General features: G+C 40.0%; 1 protein-coding gene across 1 annotated transcript in view; it reads right to left on the bottom strand.

Annotated features, from left to right (window-relative positions):
* Window positions 1-959: 959 nt before the first annotated feature.
* OGDHL (oxoglutarate dehydrogenase L) overlaps window positions 960-19,574 on the bottom strand; it is a 43,087-nt gene continuing 24,472 nt past the window's right edge. Inside the window, exons 14-22 of the mRNA XM_059851226.1 lie at window positions 18,638-18,788; window positions 16,455-16,582; window positions 10,155-10,333; window positions 6,453-6,524; window positions 5,516-5,641; window positions 4,831-4,903; window positions 2,594-2,757; window positions 1,892-2,046; window positions 960-1,211 (exon numbers count right to left, since the gene is read on the bottom strand). Coding sequence (XP_059707209.1) covers window positions 1,088-1,211; window positions 1,892-2,046; window positions 2,594-2,757; window positions 4,831-4,903; window positions 5,516-5,641; window positions 6,453-6,524; window positions 10,155-10,333; window positions 16,455-16,582; window positions 18,638-18,788 — 1,172 coding nt within the window. The 3' untranslated portion in view covers window positions 960-1,087. The remainder of the gene's footprint in view (window positions 1,212-1,891; window positions 2,047-2,593; window positions 2,758-4,830; window positions 4,904-5,515; window positions 5,642-6,452; window positions 6,525-10,154; window positions 10,334-16,454; window positions 16,583-18,637; window positions 18,789-19,574) is intronic.

Below are 19,574 nucleotides of genomic sequence, written 5' to 3'. Positions count from 1 at the left end.
TAAACATAAGGGACTAAAAAAATCAATCACTACTTGTGCAAAACCACAGCATGTGCCTTTGGTAAATCTGCAGCTGTTGCTTGCCCACCTTCCTCTAAAAAAAATGGGTGAGTAAATCAGGAATAGCGACTTCAGAACTGAATTAGTATCAGCAAGGAGATGTGAGGTAAGGAATAGCACTGGACAAAGCAGAAAACAAACTGCTTGTTGCAAAAACAGAGATTTCTCATCCAAACACCATCTTGTAGTGGTCAAGGAAAAGCATATCTTAAGTAGTATGGTGAGGGAAAGACTGTTCATCCAAAACAGGGATGTTTACAGGAACCCACAGTTCCCTAATACTACATAGCATCAAAGCAGGCAGCCCAGGGAGCAGGAACACTTCTTACTTTTGAAGTCATTGGATGCTGAATTCTCCTGGTGATCACCCACTGCTCTGTCAGCTGTGGTCTCATGTACACTTCTTCCCTCTTCAAGTATCCCCAAACAACCTTTTCTTGGACCCTTTTACTTCTGCCTTCTTGACCTTGTATCTAAGTGGTTTTAATGTGACTCCCTGTTTCCAGCCTCCTCCTCCTCACACCTCCAGGTTACCTCACCATCTCATTTCAACAAACACAGCTGGTACATTTCTCTACCCAAGTCATCTACCAACTCTGCTTTTCAGTTTCATTACTCTTCTCTGATATATAGACAGAAAGAAGTAATTTCTTTTCCTTGTGGTAATGATTCTTGTGTGCATAACTATGGTGCTGTCCATGCCTGCTCTACTTACTTACAGTAATTAGACAGTGCCCAGAGACTGAGGTAAGAGCCTCACCAAGCACACATTGCATTCTGAGATAGGAGAAGCTTCTTGTGTCAGAGGTCCCGATTTAAATAGACAAGTGACAAAAAATGGTGGAAGGTAAGCTGGATTTTTTTTTTCCTTATAAACTGGGAAGCAAGGTTCAGAGTAATGAAGTCAGCTGCTGGATCCTTTTATTTGGTAAAGCAAAAATACATATTTTCCAGTATTCTCCCCACTTTCCTTTTGGATGCAGTGTTTTGAGAGACTACCAGTCAGAGACAGGTTGGGGCCCTGCAGTTAGAATGTCTTTCCCTCAAAGGCCTCCAGGTTGAAAGCTGTATCCAAGAACCTTCTGAGTGACACCAGATGCATGTTCTTGTTGCCTGTGGCAGCTGCAGCAGCAGGTTCTCGGCCAACATACCTTCATGACAAAAAGAATTGGACAAACAGTGAGGTGAGAAGAGACACTATTTTGACAATAACAAGCATGAGAACATGCTGTTTAATGCATTCAAGTCACCTTGGTAGGTTTGGATATTTAATCATCAATCTAAGTTGTACCAAGTTATACCTACTGGTCAGCTTCCCTCTCTTTCCTCCCATCATTGTTAAGCTGTGTCTTCTCCCCATCCCTCCCAGGGCAGCCAGATACACTGTCTCATAACTAGGTAACTTGCTTTTGGCAATGAAGACTCAGATTCCTTTGACAGCTGCATGGGTAGATCTGAGAGTCAATCATCTAAAATAAATGCAAAAGTGCCTGAACTGAGCTCTTACAACAGCTGTTTCCTGCAGAAACCTAACATCTGGAATGAAATCCTTAAAATGACAGAATTTTAGACAAAAGAGAGCTAAGTAGCAATAAATACAGACCGAGCTGCCACTGATCTTCTTTTAGATCTACAAGGAGGAGCAATATGTGCATCTTATATTTGAGAAATAGTTGTCTAGATTTTTCCCTCCTTCACCCAAGAACCCAGACTGAGAGGTTTTGATTTGTGAAGAGCCTGACTTACCCATAAATACATGAAAACAACCCAACCAAATTTAAAAGCAAACACATCAGCCCAGGAGACAGAGCAGTTGTTTAAAGTCTCATACCAGATGGGTCGAGTGCGGTTCACAATAGTGCGGAAACGAGGTCTGACATAATCATAATATCCACTGTTTTTGTGCTCCTCCTGACACCAGACTAGATCAGCAGTTGGATACTTATCAAGTTCTTCTTTCAGCAAGTCAAAGGGGAATGGCGAGATCTGGAAAAGGAGGGTAATAATTGTCAAGGCTTTCTCTTATGTGGTATTAGCCCATGGTGAGTCATTACTTTTCCATGGAAAGTGTCTCATGTTTCTCTAATTGATTTAATGCTCAGAAATGAGTACACAAGTATTTTATAGTTGCATTAGTATGAACAGAAGTAGGTTGTAGTCCAGACCATCTGCACTCCTATGGCTTTTTTAGTGAAGTAGCTGTAGTGTGTCCTTAATCAATGAATGACAACATAGCTTCAAAGTGCACTATTCACAGCATTTAGTGCTGGCAGACTGCATATACAAATGTAAGGTGCTATCATATTGTAATCTTAACTTTTCCAGAACAACATAACAAAGTGATCAAGTTTTCTGAATCTCATTGTCCAGTATGCTATTGATATGTTCCTTCTCCACAAGGCCACGAGGGATTAGAATTTGCCTTGTAAGATGCTAAGTGCTAGAAAAATGCTATCACCATCCATTCTAGGAGGGGTCTACTTAAATGCACAGAAACCCCATCACCCTGTCTTCTGAGGATCAGGGAGCTCACCTGTTCAAGTCTGGTTATAGCTACTTGTTTCTCCAGGTCTTGGTTCTTTCTCTCTTTCACAAGGTCATAGTAGACTTTTCCTGTGCAGAGAATCACTCGCTTGACCTCATCTGGTGCCTGAGCTGCTGGCCCATTCTCAGGAATCACACGTTGGAAAGTGGTACCTAGTTGGAGCACAAATTAGAAAAAAGTGCCCTCAGTGGACCTGACATTTCAATAAAGCAGCCAGGAAACAGTCCTTTAGTCCTTTACTGAGCAAGCAGCAGGTTGCAGTGATCGAAAGAGTTCTCCTGCCTCTCTGGTCCTACTTTTCACAGTGGTAACTTGGCTAAAGTGACTTTCAGCAGTTCTGTTTCAAGAAGTTAGAAGATTTCCAATAATCCAGTCTTTTACTACACTTAATAGACAGAATCATATCAACAGTAGACTGTTTTTAAGCTTTGTGCTGTGTATTACATCTTTACTTTTAAATTGATTGGGCAGCTCAGCTTTGCTTCCAGTTTGGGTTTTTTTTTTCCAGAGAATCACCTGAAATATTCTTTCTTCTTTCCAAGATTATCTCAACCATGTAACATTAATACAGCTTTATAAATTTCAGAATATTCTATAAAAACAAAACACATATCTGTAATGCAACTAAATCTGGCAACTGCTGAAATACCCAAGCACACATATTACTGCTGTATATTTGATTTAAACTTCTGTTTGAGAGCTTAAACAGCAATAGCCAAAGCAAGAATTAACACAGAGCTGAGCCATATGTATAAATGCTAATGTACAAGCACCATTTCAGATGCATATCTTCACTGCTGTCACCTCCCAGGAGCACAGTTTGCTTGGGATACTGGAAGAGGGACTTGATGGTCTAAAAGATCCTTTTTTTTGCTCTTGTACATGATTGAGTAGAACTATTTCCACATTAAACAACTGCAGGGTAGCAGATAGCTGCTCAACCTCCTATTCTGAATCAGCACACCCACTTACCAAGAGAATAAGCTCCTGTTTGAATCATTTATCTTGGGGAAGAAAAGCAAGAGCACAAACATATCAAAGAACAACTGATTTATATCAGAATTATCCTGTCCCAGTGAACAGCAGAATTCATCACTAAAAAAGACTGAATCTGTGCTTCATTGGGTCAGCTGGAGTCAATCTTCCTCTCTCTCAGCTTTCTATTAAAAGCAGAGCAAAAAGGGCTAGCTGAGAGTCAGAAACACTTTACTAGCTGCTGTCCTCTTCAGCAGAAACATGAAAGTATGCCAAAATTCAGTGTTAATTTGGAGTTTTGCCACTACTGAGGTTAGCCTGAAGTAGAGGGGACTCCCAAGACAAAGTGACAAATCCCAAAGCCTACAGAATTTCTAATCCGACCCATTCTACAGAGCTTTTAAACAGTGATAAAAATTGCAAATGCCTTTGCTTGAGAAGCAAATTTTTTCACAGTTACAAAAACAATATAATACCTTAAAAAAATAAGATAACACCATATTAAATGCACATTTATACAGTGTAAGTTGCTTTGGAAAAACTGAGCAGTTGCTCTCTTCTGACAGAAGTGAAGACCCTCACTGGAACTGGAGATAGACCAGCACACCTATGCCCACATTCTCACTCTGAACAGTCACTTTAATCCCTCACTCATTACACGTCACTGCATTTCCTGATGCCACTCCAACACAGTCTAACCAGTGCAAGGCAGTACAAAACCATTGCAGTGTTTGGCATTCCCCTTGCAGTCATTGTGTATCTCTTGGTGCCTATGGCATACCAACAACAGCTCTGAACTCACTGATCACACTTAGATCACTGGTGTGACACAGCAGCTCCAAATGAAGGATTGTAACAAGAACTGGGCACATTATTCTTCCAAATGGGCCCACTGTAACTACAACCTATCCCTCAGTCATGGGGGCAGGAGGCATGGGCTGTACAAAGAACTACATTTTTATATGAAGAGAAAAAGAGCAGAGGGACATAGTAGTCTCTTGAGGGGAAACTCCCTGCAGAGATGGGAATGCACTTGCCATTAAGTTTAAGGGTTAAGGTTACAAGATAAACCTGTCAAAATTAAGAACCTATATGTGAAAGCAAAGTTTTCAGCAAAAGTCCCTGCTAGCTCTCACTATGGCAGCTCCACAGGAATTATGCCAAAAGAAAAGACAAACTCTGCAGAGCAGATTCAGAGTCTGCATGCAACTTGGTATAGCTAATTATTTCCCCACAATACTTTGACCTACCAGATACCATTTCATCAAAACTGGATTTAGCTTCTGGATGCCTCAGCAGTGACTTGGGTGTCAAAACAATCAGCTGTAAGACAGAAATTTTTCCAAGACTCAGGAGCTGCTTCATCTTCATTGCACATGCAACATTTGTAACACTGTGCTCACAAAACCCACAAACTGAATATGATATAGAATAAATTAGTATGAATAGCAAACACAATAAATTTTTGTTCCCTGTTTTGAAAGCCATTAAAGTTTCAAAATTATTCAGAAGATTAGGTAGCCTACTCCTTTTACAGGTTCTCAAAACTCACTGGTTATGCTTTTTTTGACAACAAAATCAAATCACAGGCTATGAACCACTAAAGCATTTAACAGTTGTATCTTGGGTCTTTGAAATTCCAGCAATTAGACATGCAGATGATAGTTCTGCAACCTGTAAGCTACATCACTAATATCTTGACAAGCTCATCTGAAGATCTGCATAGCCAGATGGAAGCAAAACTGAAAATCAAGTTTTAGAGCCATAGTAAATCAGAGCTGAGCTTCCTTCCATCAAACTGGCAACTACAACCTGTGTTCAGTTAAGGTTTTTCACCAGAAATCATTCTTTTCAGCAGTGTGTCATATGCAAAGGCCACTCTTTGTTTGATGGCCAATTTACCTGGAATAATCAAGTCCATTCAGGTAACCTTACCGGCTTTCTGAATGGCAGCAAGATCTGCCTTCGGAGGACATGAAAGTAATTGGCTGGAGTCGAACAATTCACCACAATCCAGTTGCAGTCATACAGCTGGGAAACTTCAAACTGCTCAGTGAACACCTGAGAGAAACATTAAGGCATTAGAAAAATGTCTGAAAGATCAGATAAAAGGCTTAAAAACCATCCTTCTGACTCTCAGCAACTCCCTTCCTTAAAAAATTTATTTATCGTCTCTCAGCTGAGATTGATTTATTGGCTAGGGAAGCACCCCTTCAAATCATTCCTTTCTGTTTCCATTTCTTCCTAAAAAATTATGCAAATAAACATGAAAAGTTTACATCAATTCAGAAAAGATGGGAAGTCCAGGAAGGAAGACTGAGGAGGAGTAGGATATCAGCAGGTGGAAGAAACAAAATAGAACTGCTTTGAAAGAATGTTAAACTATAATTCATTTTTTTAGTGTACAGTTGGCTTTCACTGTTTCCCATCCTGTAGAGCTCTGTACTTTATCTGTAGAAGTGAATGACCAATCTATAAAAGCCTTAGCCCAATCAAAATTAGAAGTTGCTTATTTTCATGCTCCTAGCAGTAAAATTTAGCTCCACTGCAAAGAGCCAGGCTAGTCTCACTTGACCTCCTTTAGAAATTGGCTGGAGACACCTATTTGCAGTACACACAGCAATATAAACAAGCAGGCTGTTCCTGAGGAACAGCCATTAAAAGATCATGCTGCCAGAGATTAAATGAATGTGACCTCAGCTTTGTAATGAGCAGCAATGCTGCATACTTCCATTACTTTCACTGGGATCAAGTTAAAGTCACACCGAGACTTAAAGCTGAATCCTAACCCGCTACACCTAGCTAAAAGGATACTACTAAAAAAAAAAAATCTCTGGGATGTAAAAAGCAAGAAAAGGACAAAACTACTTACTGGATAGGCATCAGAATCATCATTGCTCATCTGCAGAAACCTCTCAGGCCTGGCTGATGAATGCTCTGGACCCTGGTAAAGGTATCATTTAAAACAATGTTAAAGAGCCAAATGAGCAATTAGACATCAGTCTAGATCACTCACTGCATGAATACCTCCTGTCTCCTCTGCACCAGCTGCACACCTGCCCCCAGCCAAAGGCATCAACAGCAGCAGTGGGAGAGAGGACACACCACAGGACAGAATTCATCTTCTGCTTTCATAGGAGTTTGGGTTTCACTTGTATGTACAATGTTTATACCAGCTGCAAGTGATTTCTACCCTCAGACTAGCTGCACAATGAAGACCACTGGAAAGGCAGTGGGTCCATGTGGGCACAACAATCACCTTGCTAATGCAGAGCAAACAGGAGCGCAAGGAATGTCAGGAAGAGAAGCACTGGGGGCCTCAGAGAACTGCAGTGACTCACACTTTGTGCATGCTGAACAGGAGCAAACACAAAGTTAACTGATGACTACTTTTGCTGTATTAGCAACAAAAGCAGGCACAGGATCTGTCCTACTATTGTGTTCAGTACAGGACCAAATACTGAGATGAACGCTTTAGCTAAAATGGATCAAAATACACACACCCATTATCTGCCAGACTAACCTATGATTAATTTCTGCCTCCTCAGGAGATATTTTATGTTCTGTCATTACTGAACATTCCCATCCACTGTCTCACTAGCAGTACCCATGGCAATTACTTGAATTGCACAAATTGTGTTAACTCCATTTTACATTAGCAAAACATGCATGCTGGCCACAGAAATTATCAGGAATAAGGAATGTTGCAGAATCTGTTGTTTTTCCTTTTCATGTCCCTGTTTATAAAGGAAAAGAGAAAGCTGTGAGGAGTGTGAGAATGCAATGTCCTTTTTTATGTATTGCTATTGTTGACAGCCTTGGCTTGTTCAAGTGACAGGTGCCCTTAGGAAAGGCTTTCATTTTGCACACAGCTGTTAAGTACTTTAACCCAAAGACAAACTATTACATCTCTCAACTCTCTCCATGTCTCATAAGCTAATAATGTTCATAAAGAGATTTCCTCTTTATATGGCTATCTCTCATAGTAACTTCCTCTATTGAAATCTTAATTCATTAACTCCAAAATCAGTCATTATTCTGACAACTGGTAGTCCCCCTTGATTGAACACATCATCCTTCCTAATTCCAAGTGCAGGATTCCATATCCATAGGAAGGACACAAAGGTGATCTGAGGACTGGGGCACCCCTCCTATGAAGACAGGCTGAGAGTCAGGATGGTTCAGCCTGGGGAAGAGATGGTTCCAGGGAAATATTTTACAGCACCTTACAGTACCTAAAGGGGACCTGCAAGAAAGCTGGAGAGCTACTTTTTACAAGGTCAGGTAGCAATAGAACAAGGGAGAACAGCTTTAGGCTGCAAAAGAGCAGGTATAGGTTTGATACACAGAAGAAAATCTTTGCTTGTGAGGGTGGTGAGGCACTAGCATGGGTTGCTTAGAGCAGCTTTAGATATCCCATCCCTGGAAGTGTTCAAGGCTAGTCTGGATGAGGCTTTGAGCAGCCTCTGGTCTAGTGACAGGCTCCCTGCTATGGTGAGCAGGTTTGAACTAGATGGTCTTTACAGTCTTTTCCAACAAAAACCATTCTATGACTCCATGATTCAGTCTGCTTCATAGACTAAGGGAATTCAAAACATTCTGGGGGAAAAAAACATTCTGTTGGCAACAAAGGTATAACACAAACAGCCTAGAACTGTGCCTTGTATTACTGCTCCTTTGAATTCTGCCTCTACTTTTGAGGTGCCAAATAATCTAGTCACAGACAGGAAAGGACTTGAGAGCAAGGAACAAAGCTGCACAAAACTGTGGTGCACAGTAGCAGCCCAGTTTATTGTAGCACCTCTGCTGTTCACATCTGTTTGCTGTAAATCAAATCCTGCAGTAAGCATGGCACACACAGCACAAAATCCAGTGCTTCACAAGCACATTGCAGTCAGTACACTGGGAACAGAGATGTTACCAGCAAACAATTACAGGAGAGGCAGGTGAGGCTTTCCCATCACTCACTCACTGCCCCAGCAACAACCTCAGTCCAGAGCCTCAATGTTCACATCCATCTTCAGTTTCTGTGCTGACACCACCAATCAGACTGCCAGCAACTACTGCGTGGGATGGGGTAGGGTTTATCTCTACTGTGACCACCTATCCAGTGAGACCTAAACCAAATCCATTAGCTACTTTCAGATGAGTCCCCAAGGAGCCATTAGGCTGCAGAGTCTTTCAATCACAGCCAACTTGCCTGTGAATGCATGACCTAGAGGTGAAGGGATCCATATCCCATTAAGCATCCTTCCCCAAATCATCTTGTCCCCAACACTGTAGTTATAGAAAGACTAGTCCTCCTGTAATGAAAAGGTCCTCTGGGAAGAGAAAGATTTCAGCAACCTGGTGGGATTCTTAAATATTCCAAAAGCAGCTGACACAAGTAGCAAAATAAGCATGTTTCAGAAGACCTGCACAAATCTTCTCTGCCAAGTGGCTATGGGAAAAAAAAGATTAAATGGATTCTAAGTAGCAGAGAACCAGCCCCTTAAGCAGAGTGCTTCCCTGCAGAGGACCACACCTCCTGCTGAGGGCACATTCAGGTTGCCCCCTCAGGATACAGTTAAAAAAATTAATTTATCAAAACCCTTGTGAACAGCATCAGACCCATTATTCTTTAAGCACACTGGATGTGGAAAGCCATTCATAAGATATGAATGCACCCCTGTGTACCAGGACAGGATCACAATTGAATGGAAATAAATGAAATTGTTTGTGAGAATAGAAATGACACAGTTTGTGGTGAAAAGGTCTAACACATTTATACAGATGGAGATTGCCACTGTGGCACATACTATGCTTTTTTAAATAGAAAACTAGAAACATCCATGCAACAATTCATGAAGGTTAATGTATTTGAAAAGGAGAAAATTAACTTTGCCTGACATGATGCCCATGTAATCTTAAAAAGAATTTAAAATATATGAAGAACAATTCCAATGCTGATATGAACTTCACGTATCTTTACGTGAAGGGGTGTGCCCATGGCCTTTCCCTCTAAGACATTGTCTAGTTCCTCCTACTAGCCACCAAAGAAAAGACAGTCAACAGCTAGTAGAAACATTTTCCTTTCCAGAAAGGTGGAGATTTCTTATTACATCAAAATTAACCAAGGTCAATGGTTTTTTAAGTAGTTTTAGAGTTGTTTTATATAATTTCACATCAAGTGAATTTAGTGCAGAGTTTACACAGATATGCAAAACAAAGCCAAGCAAACACTGTCAGACATGATTTTTTTCTTATTGTACACTGAGAATCCAGCTTTCTGGGGAAAGAAGGCAGTGTCTTAGGGAAAGTTACCAAAAAAGAGAGAAAAAAAAGGAAAGAAATGGGGGGGAAGTGGTACATGCCACTAACAAGGACACAAAGCTAAGAGCTCAGAAATATTTCCCAGGGTTTTCTGGTTTTCACCAGTCAATCCATCTGAATTCTCATAACACTGAGGCAGCCCCACTTGCTTAACAGTGCCTTCCTCCCCTGGGATCCCCAGGCCACCTTAGGCTTTTCCAGCTGCAGAGAAGGCAGTGCAGCCAGCCCTCCCCTCCAGCATGTGGCAGCCAGCAGCGCTCACCATTCCTTCCATGCCGTGTGGCAGGAGCAGGACGATCCCGTTGTGCCGAACCCACTTGGCCTGGCCGGAGCTGATGAACTGGTCTATGATACACTGAGCCGTGTTGTGGAAGTCCCCAAACTGGGCTTCCCAGCACACCAGCGCATTGGGACTCGCCATAGCGAAGCCAAGCTCAAAACCTGACAAGCAAACAAGTAGGAGAAATAGAAAATAAACATATTTCCTGAAAATTCTGTTCAAAAAGAAAAAAACCCCAAATTAGAGCACGAACTGGACTTTTGGGGCCCCATTATAAATCATGCAGTTTTCAACAGTACCATTTCCAAGACTGACTTCAATTCTTCAAACTTTTCCTCAAACACTTCAATATCACAGGAGTTTTTAAACAAATTAGACCCCCTCCCTCCTCTCCAACTTTAATATGTTTCCCTAAAAGTTCACTACTATCTTCTGTAAAAATGCACTTACAGCCCAGGTAAAGAGTTATTTATTAATTTTAATATTTCCACAGGCCTATACAACATTATCATCTGCATATGAGAGGGGGAAAGAAAGAGAAAGAAAATTACTGGTGACATCAATTTTCAGTCTACAGACATGATCCTAGTCTTCAGATCTGCCAAAAAATTTGAATATAACACCTGCATGTCAACACATCTGGGACTTGGATAAAAAGTCCTTTCTGAGGCAGGGCTAAGGACCTTTCGGTTTCTACTTCAGTGTTAAAGTATTTGATCTCTGTTCATAGTTTCCTTTGATCCTTTGATATAGCAGAGCCTGGAGTGCTGAATGAATACCTGTACTGAGATTCTTCACCTATAGTTTGGAGTGATTATATCCAAAAAGATTAAAACTCTCAGTAAAAAGCAGAGCTACATATCAGTGCTTTGGGTGTAGAGGTTCTGACTGAGGCAAAACTGACTCAATACACACAGACAATAAATATTTAATTGATAGATACATTTCATGTTGAAGCTCTACACTGAATATAATGACCTGGTTTCAAATAGAGAACTCCAATATCGGAGTACTCTCATTGAAGCTTACCCCAGCAGATCAACTAACTTTTGGGTCTCCATAGTCTACTCCTTGGCAATTCCAACCCAGTTTTTCATTTACTATCCCTACGGCACGAAATCTTTGAGTCACTTGGCTTTTAGACTACTGATCTCTGAACAGTCTATCCGTGACTCCAGCAGATGCTCATGGTCCCACCAAAAGGCAGCTGATATATTAGAGGCCAAAAAAACACTGCAAAGTCAGACAGACAGCCCTTTCTGAGTGCCCATGACAGGTCATTACCAAAGAGAATGACTTTTTCTGGCCTTGCCTTTGGCCTGACTGCCTGAACAGCCTTTCCTCCATCTCTAGCCTCCTCATTTGTGTAATTCCATGGTTCTTAACACAATGAAAACAAGGGAAAAATTTACACAACTCCGTCAATCATATTCCCAAAGGTATCTGAAAAATAGATTTCCCTAGATAGGCTTGAATCCCATTCTAATTTTACACAAGCATTTAGAGACCATTTCTACTGATTGGGCGACATGGTTGAGAAAATATGCAATATGTTCAAGACTTATTTGTGCATATGCTGCTCTCTGTAAGCGTGGGGAAATCTAGCTTTTAGAGAAGCACAAACTGAGGTCTTGACCACTCAAGAGTTATCAATAATCAAACAGTACTTTTCAAAGAGTATGGAGCTCAGTGCATACTTACAATTCGGCCACAGCACACATATAATTCTACTTCATATATGAAAGATCACCTCTAATATTCACATGGACAAAGGAATATAATTTCTCATTTCCTATCTTGTTGACAACTTCACACTAATCTCTACAGGGTAAAAATGTTCTAGGTGAAGCTGCATCAAAAAATGTGATCTTAACACAGATACCAGTTGCAAGCTTTCTGACAGCTAGCTATAAAAATGTCTAGGAAAACATATCCAAATGTAATCTATACATCCTGATTAGTATTTTGAGAAAAATGTTGCTGAGACTACTATTTCATGACACATGTGTCTGTGGTATACACATCTTTGGTATACCAGAACTCAATTTTCCACCAGGGAAATGACAATGAGAGTTACTAAATTAAAACTATTCCAATCATGATTGTAGCAGTGGAAAAGCTTTAATTCTTGACAGACTAAGGAGTCTGTGAAGAATTACTACTACTACTACCTTTGTGGGGAGAAAGTTGCTTAAAGAACAAGATCTGAACTGCTAAATAAAAAAAAAGTCCTGGTGGAGGGAGATCTAGACAGAGGCAAGGTAAACAGCCCAGGAGAGGGTGAGGTGTTCTCTTGAAAGGGAATTGTTTGGGCACCAGAGTCAAGATCAGGGAACGTGACCCAAAGTAGGAAATCTCCACTGTTCTAGAGATGGGATGTGAACTGCAGGGGAGCAAGTTCCTACTCAAGTCCCTCATGAGGACTGAGCATTTCTTTGAAATCCTGTGCAAATATTGTGAAATTAACTCTTACACAGCTAAAAACAGAGAACAGGTTGAAGCTGTGAGGAAATCCAAATCCAGGCAGCAAAATAACTTTCAAAGAATGTCATGTAAGGAATCTGCACACCCAAAGGGTGTTGGAGAGCAACCAGCCAGCTCCAAACAGCAGGCAGCTGCTCAGGGCTCAGAGCACACCAGGGTACAGGGAACCAGGAACCAGCACAGCAGTTTGGAAAACTTCTACAATGAGGAGACAGAGGGAAGAGAAATACACAGCACTTGATTAAGGCTGCAAAGCTAATGTTTCAGTTGCTGAAGTTCATTATGGTCCCTAGATGACAGACCTAGCAGAAATGCTTGTTTCTATTAGTCCAGTGCCTGCTGTGCTCCCTCACTGTTCTTCTGTCACTCTGGCACAGAAAGAAGTGTTGTCAAGCCAAGTGGCAGCTTACACAGCATACTGTGCTGTGTTTTTCCCTACAGCATTTTCATGATTGTCATAAGAATAGCTGTTTTTCAATTGAAGTAAGTAAGGCTACAGCCATAACTTAATTCAATATGATTTTAAAGTGACTTAGGGCATGAATGTTAATTAATGGTTAAAAGGGATTATCAGTACAAGGATTTTATGTCAGAATGAAGAAAGGTTCAAAGACAGATTTTTGCTATCGTTAACAGAAATTCTAAGCACAGGAACTACAGAAGAATATGTACCCTTTCACAAATCCAAACACAGCTCAGGACAAACTGAAGTTAGTACCTACCTGGTGGCTGACTCTATTGAACAGGGAGACTGATGCCTTCTCAGAACTCCATGCAGATGCCATTGATTACTAAAGTCTGTTCTAGTTCCTAACACAATTTCTGACAGGCATTTGTATTTGCTACCCCTAACTTTAAAAAGACATTGTTCTGACTGAGCAGTAATACTACATATTCCATCCTAGATGTGTACTGAAAAAAAAAAAATTTACATTAATACCTCTCTTCTTCCTTTCATCTTTTGCCTAAAACTTGACTTTTTCCCTTGAAAAAACTGTACTCCAAGTCTCATGGTTCAGGAATTTTCTGAACTACATACAATTCCAAGTCTATCTTGCCTGATATTCCTTGAAAAGTCCCAGTATGGACTGCCCCAGCCCAAGATTTCTCGAAGGCAGTACTGAATCTGACAAAGAACCCCACCTCTTGGATAGAGACCCAATACTACACAAGTCATTCTGAGGGCTGTAAAGAAAGACAGGAAATCCTTTCAAGTATTAAAAAAAATGCTGAAGAGCTACAATAGAGCATCTGTAAGTTACTTTTGTTTTTCTTCTCTATCCTAATCAGCAAATAAGTTCAGACAAACATCTTTTGCTTAATGTCTTCTCAGGGCCACCACTTACCCTTCCAGATATTCAGTTTCAGTACGACGGGAAAATAAGCAAGGCAAGTGGATGCACAACTGAATTATAATAATCTGGGTATAGCTAAAAATAGTAGACATAGGATGTCAAACAAAATTATCAGAGGTTGTTAAATACTCTAAATTATCAGAGATTGTTAAGTACTCTGATTTAATGCCCAGCTTACACCCACTCCAGAGTTTCCTGTAGGCAAAACATAAGCAGTTGTCTGAACTACAATTGAACAAGAGTGACTTTGTTTTCTTTCTAAGTGAAAACAGTCTTGCCAGAGTATCATTTTAATAGAGCAGCAGCTCCCCAGGTGTTCCTAAATATCTCAACTATAACTTGGTGCAAAACTCACAGCTCTGAACAGATACCAGCTCTTGGCTTATACACCTGCCAAGGAAATCTGTAGTTATAACATGCTGTGCTGTTTAATCAATTTTTAGTTAGCTCTCCCTCACAGAAACTAAGGAAATTCCTAAAATCCTTCTGAGATGCTGCATGTTAATACAGTCATAAATAAATTCCTAACACTTTTTCACCATTTTCCCCCCTTTATATTAATCTCACAACTCTCCCTACAGCCACTAATTCTAAAGTGTTTCTTTTAACAGAATTAGATAGTGGAAACAGCAGTTAGAGAACATAAAGTGTTCAGGGGTTTTGGTTCTCCTGAAGAACCAATTCCATGAACTGCAAGCCTTCACTTATTCTTCCATGTATTAAAAAGGACACCCAGTGATGTTACCAGCCAAATAAATATAAATTCTGATAGCTCTTCTTTGACTCAGAGCCTTAACTAGAAGAGACATGTTCACACACTGCTACTTATCCCAAAACTGTCTCTCTATGGAGGCAATACACAAGAGTAAACATGTTGGGAAAGGTCAATAAATAAAAGCCAGCAAGAGAGAGAAAACTTCATTGTAAAATCACTTCAACACAGAACTTGCCATTTTTAGCTTAAAAAACCCCAACCCAACAAACACACAAAAAGCCACATCACTTAACTATTTGTACCAATTTAATCTCCTTTACTGTTAGAAAGTATCTCTGACATAAGGGATTTAAAGTTCCTGAAAATTAAAAGCATCAATATTATTAGCTCTGGAGAACCTGTCACCTCATCTGCTGAAGTAGAAGTGCACAGAAATGGTATTCTTGTTTTCAGCATACAAACAAGACCCTATTTTACCCTATTGCTTGTTTTCAATGAATTTTATTAAATCAACTTTCACCTATCTTTTGCTGGGTAAGGTGGAAGGGCAATAGCAAGCAGGATAAGAAAGAGAGAGAGAGCCCACTTGGTTAGCTCTTTAAAGAATGCAATTGTGACATAATTGCCTTCACACCATATCAACACTAGGCTTCCTACTGAGGTGTTATTTTTTAAACAAAATCAGATTTCAGCCATATCCAGATATTTGTCACTTCTTTTGGAGTACAAAAAACCCCAAATCCAGAAACCTATAGCCCACTTACCCACAAGTTTTGCAGCAACACTGTAAACAGGCTCAAATTAAGAAACCCCAGAACACACAGAGAAACAACAGGAAATTGGAAACAATCATTCTCTGAAATTAGGTTCTTGAATTTTATCTATGCCAATTATTTTTCTCACGTTTATACACATCCTTGCTTGCACTCTCCTATTGAGAGTTCACCATTACATGTTAGCAATACAAAAAATGTGATTCTGTTCCCACCAATTCTGCCACAGAGCTAGCAAAAATACCTCAAAAATCTGGTCTTCAGCCCATGCTCCAACTGTTAAGCTTTTACCACTTTAATATTATTAGCAATGGGCAATATGTAGCATTGCAAAAATGACTAAGTAACCAAATATTTCTGAACTTTGAAATAAGCAGCTATCAACTACCACCTTTATCTACTACAATGTTTCAAGCTTTTCCTTCACATGATATTTTATTACCCATAGAATCAGTAATGCTTTTGATAAATTATTAGATGTATTTGTTTCGTGCTCCACATTCCTCTTGCCACCCTCATCATGTCAGAGTAAGGTTATCCATTCTCTGTGGCTGAGGGTAAAATAATTCACTATGATTAATGCTACCACTAAAAAGAATTTGTTTTCTTGAAATAGCACATTCAGAATAGCAGTTCAGATAAGGCCAGGATGGGTTTTTTATATCTCTATGACAAAGTGTCTCTGGTTTTCTTGTCAGATCCTCTTAAGAAAGCATCAGGTGCACGTTCCAGCACTGCCAAGATCAACAATAGCAGATGGATGCTTTTAACTGAATCCCAAAACTGTAAAATGTGGGGATGCTTGTTTAAGAGATGCCAGAACCTGAGAGGAAGAGCTCTGATACTTGTTTCATACATGACAATTACACAGCTTTTTTTCCCCACATTCTTTTCCTTGCTCAGCTCTGCTTCCTGTCCAGCAGCCCTAGCAAACCCCAGGCAGATCGAGACATACCTAAGACCCCGTACTCGGAGAGGGAGCTGTTGCACACAGTGTAGGGGGCCTGCTGCTCCCACAGGTGATTCATGGGAACACAAATTCTCTTGTCAACTTCTTGATCATGAAGCACATGGTGACGATGGCTGCAAAGAGTTGTTGGAAGAGATTTATTAGCCAAGAATAATTTTGGGTTTTAACAGAGCTATTTTCAAAGCTAAAGCATCAAAACTGTGGTCTGAAAAGCAAGCCAGCACCATGGTTATCTCTGCTACACACAACACCCTGGTCTGGTTGATGCCATGGGAAATGCAATCACATGTCTAAATATATTTGCTGCACTGTAAGGACTTTACTGACTATCCAGGGTTCTCAAGCACTCACAGAAACTAAACATACCTTATCGCTAGTAGAACTGGGACAAAGACAAAAGGATGGGGAAGTTGTTGCTATAAAACAGAATTATTAAATAAATTCAAAGGAACAAAATTGTTATTAAAAACGTTTCCTTCTGCCTTCCTCAGAAATTCTACTATTTTCCTTGAAATAATTGTTGTTTGTCTTTGGAAAAAAAAAATGTGATCTTCAGCATTGAAACTTGAAGGAGTTGTATCCTCTTTTCTGCTATTTCCACTCACATGCACCACTTACTGTTCTCTAGAACACCATTAATCAGCATTAGAATAGGGCACCAAGGAATACTACCAAAACAGAGATGACTGAAGTAATTACTGCAATCCATTAACTCTCTGAGCAGACTGAGTGAATCATAGCAATATGTCCAGCTTTATAACCACTAACATCAGGCTAGTTATTGTACTAGTAACAATACTGTGTGTTGTAGAGCTGCCAAAACTGAAGTCTGACTCTTTTTGCACTTCCCTTTGCTATAATGAATGCTAGCAAAAGAGCTCTGAAATTTATCTAGAACTCAACAATGTAAAGCCAGGAAAAGACTGAACCCTTGAAAAGCAGCACTGGGATGGAAGTAGAGAAAAAGGGGGAAATTCACACACCAGGCAGCTGTTTGGCAGAAATAATTTTTGCCACTGTAATTTTGATTTTGTCATTAAGCCAACGACAGAAGACCTAGCTGTTAAGCTTCTTGAGTACAACGTTTTGTGTTTCCCTAGCAAAAGGTGATTAAGATGAGCATGGACGGCCAGCCAGAAATATATAGACATACAATTTGCACATGTGCAATTGTCAGATTTACTGACAACCCCCTTCCCTCCATCCTCAACTGTTTGTCTCCAAGAGGAGAAGGGGTCTGGTGCTTCTGTCAGCAACTTTACCTAGCTTCTATCTATTGATAGTGTTGAGGACTGAAACAGGAAGAAAAGAAGCCATCACATGGAACATTGAAAGAAAGAACTATTTTCTAGACATCACTTTAGAAGCTCCAAAATAGTGAAAGCACCACACTGTGTTGTTTTATTACGGCAACACAGTATATTTAGTTCTTCCCAAATTCTAGCCAACGTGATACCAGAGAAGACAGGCACCAAAATTTATTTCTCTCTTCTGCAAGCATTCATAATGAAGCACAGTGCAGCATTCGCCCTAGGAATTGGCATCACTTCAAATGTTTCAATTAAATACATCATTAACATTTTACTCTACAGAGAATCAGGTAAGGCAGCAAACTGTACATATTTTACATAGTGATGTAAAATATGTACAGTTACCTTCATACGTGCCTTCATACATGCCCCATAGGCATTAAAAGTCTCAGTATAAAGGACCTTATTTCACTTTAAAAGCTTCACCAACTGGCAACATGTTTGTTCACAGGGTACTCAAGTCCCAAGCAGCCACCACTGGAATTTAGGAAACTAAGGATCTGCTGCAGCAAGTATCCTCTCTTGCTTCCCAGCAATTAGATGGAATGCAACTTTATTTCTCATTAGAAAGCAGGGGGAAAGATACCATTTCTGCTTTTCAGCAATAGAAGGTAAAAAGTGTCTAAAAATGTTTGTTCTGGCTTAAATATACTTAAAAATGCTGCTACAGATACACAGGAAATTTGATTATTATTGACTGCAAGAACCTATAATATACAGATTAATGCTGAAGAAAGAGTCCCAGCTTCCCCCTCCCTGCAGAAGACCTTATTTTTTAAACAAATGTCAAGTTGTTTCTTTAACTGTGGGACTTCAAGAGTTTTAAGAACATTCAACAGTTGTTATCTCAGTACTGACCTGAAAGTACCTCTCTCCACATCCTGCCCACTTAGTCGGACGTGGATCCCTTCTTTGAGAACAGAGCCAAAAGCCATGTACTCTGCTAAGGCCCAGTCAACAAGCCTGTTCTGGGTCATTTCCGCGCGGGCTTTCAAAATCCGAGAGAGTCCTACATCGGAATAAAGATCAGAAACTACTGGATCTATTGCAGAGAAATACTCTGTTCACATTGCATTCACCATTCTCCTTCCTCATTGCCTAGACTAAGCACAGATACCAAATCAGGTCTACAAACTGTTTTTCTAGAACTGAACTTGCTTCCTAAGCAAAATAAAACAACTTGCTTCCTAAGCAAACAGTTGTGTAATGTTCATGCCTTCTGTTTGAAGAAGTAAGATTGACTGTGTCAGAAACTACTGAGGACAATTAAAAAGACCCATGGTAAATTTCTTCTTCCTCAAGATTTATTTTCACATCTCTAACACCAAGTACTGTTTTATAGGAGACTGAAAATAGCAATTTGGCTTCTGAATTTTTGTCTTCCTTCCTTTCCTCATTTTTTCTCAGTGTCTTATTGCACTTCTGGAGATGTTATACAGTGAAACAGGCTGAACTGATCAATACTATGAATATCATATAAATAGAAAACTGTAGCAGCTGCCAATGGATTTTCAGTTGGCAACCAATGGCTGACTTTTCAGGGAAGGTTTTATAACCTCATGAGCCAAAACACAAGTTACAACACTGTCACTTTCAAAGGGAACAAAACTTCACAGCTGCACACTAGCTCTTCGAGCTTTGAGGCCACAAGTCTCCTGTATTCACTGTCAATTAACAGCATCTAATTTTCACATCTGTACTGATGATTTTGGTAATCTGTCTCATACGTTATTTTCCCATATTTCCCTTTCCTTACTTTCCACAATTTTACAGAAAAACACCCCACTTTCTTTCC

Source organism: Haemorhous mexicanus, chromosome 7, assembly GCF_027477595.1.
Source record: "Haemorhous mexicanus isolate bHaeMex1 chromosome 7, bHaeMex1.pri, whole genome shotgun sequence".
In the NCBI taxonomy this organism is placed as follows: Eukaryota; Metazoa; Chordata; class Aves; order Passeriformes; family Fringillidae; genus Haemorhous; species Haemorhous mexicanus.
Note: the sequence above shows the minus strand (reverse complement) of the source record. Positions and strands in the feature narration are given on the sequence as shown.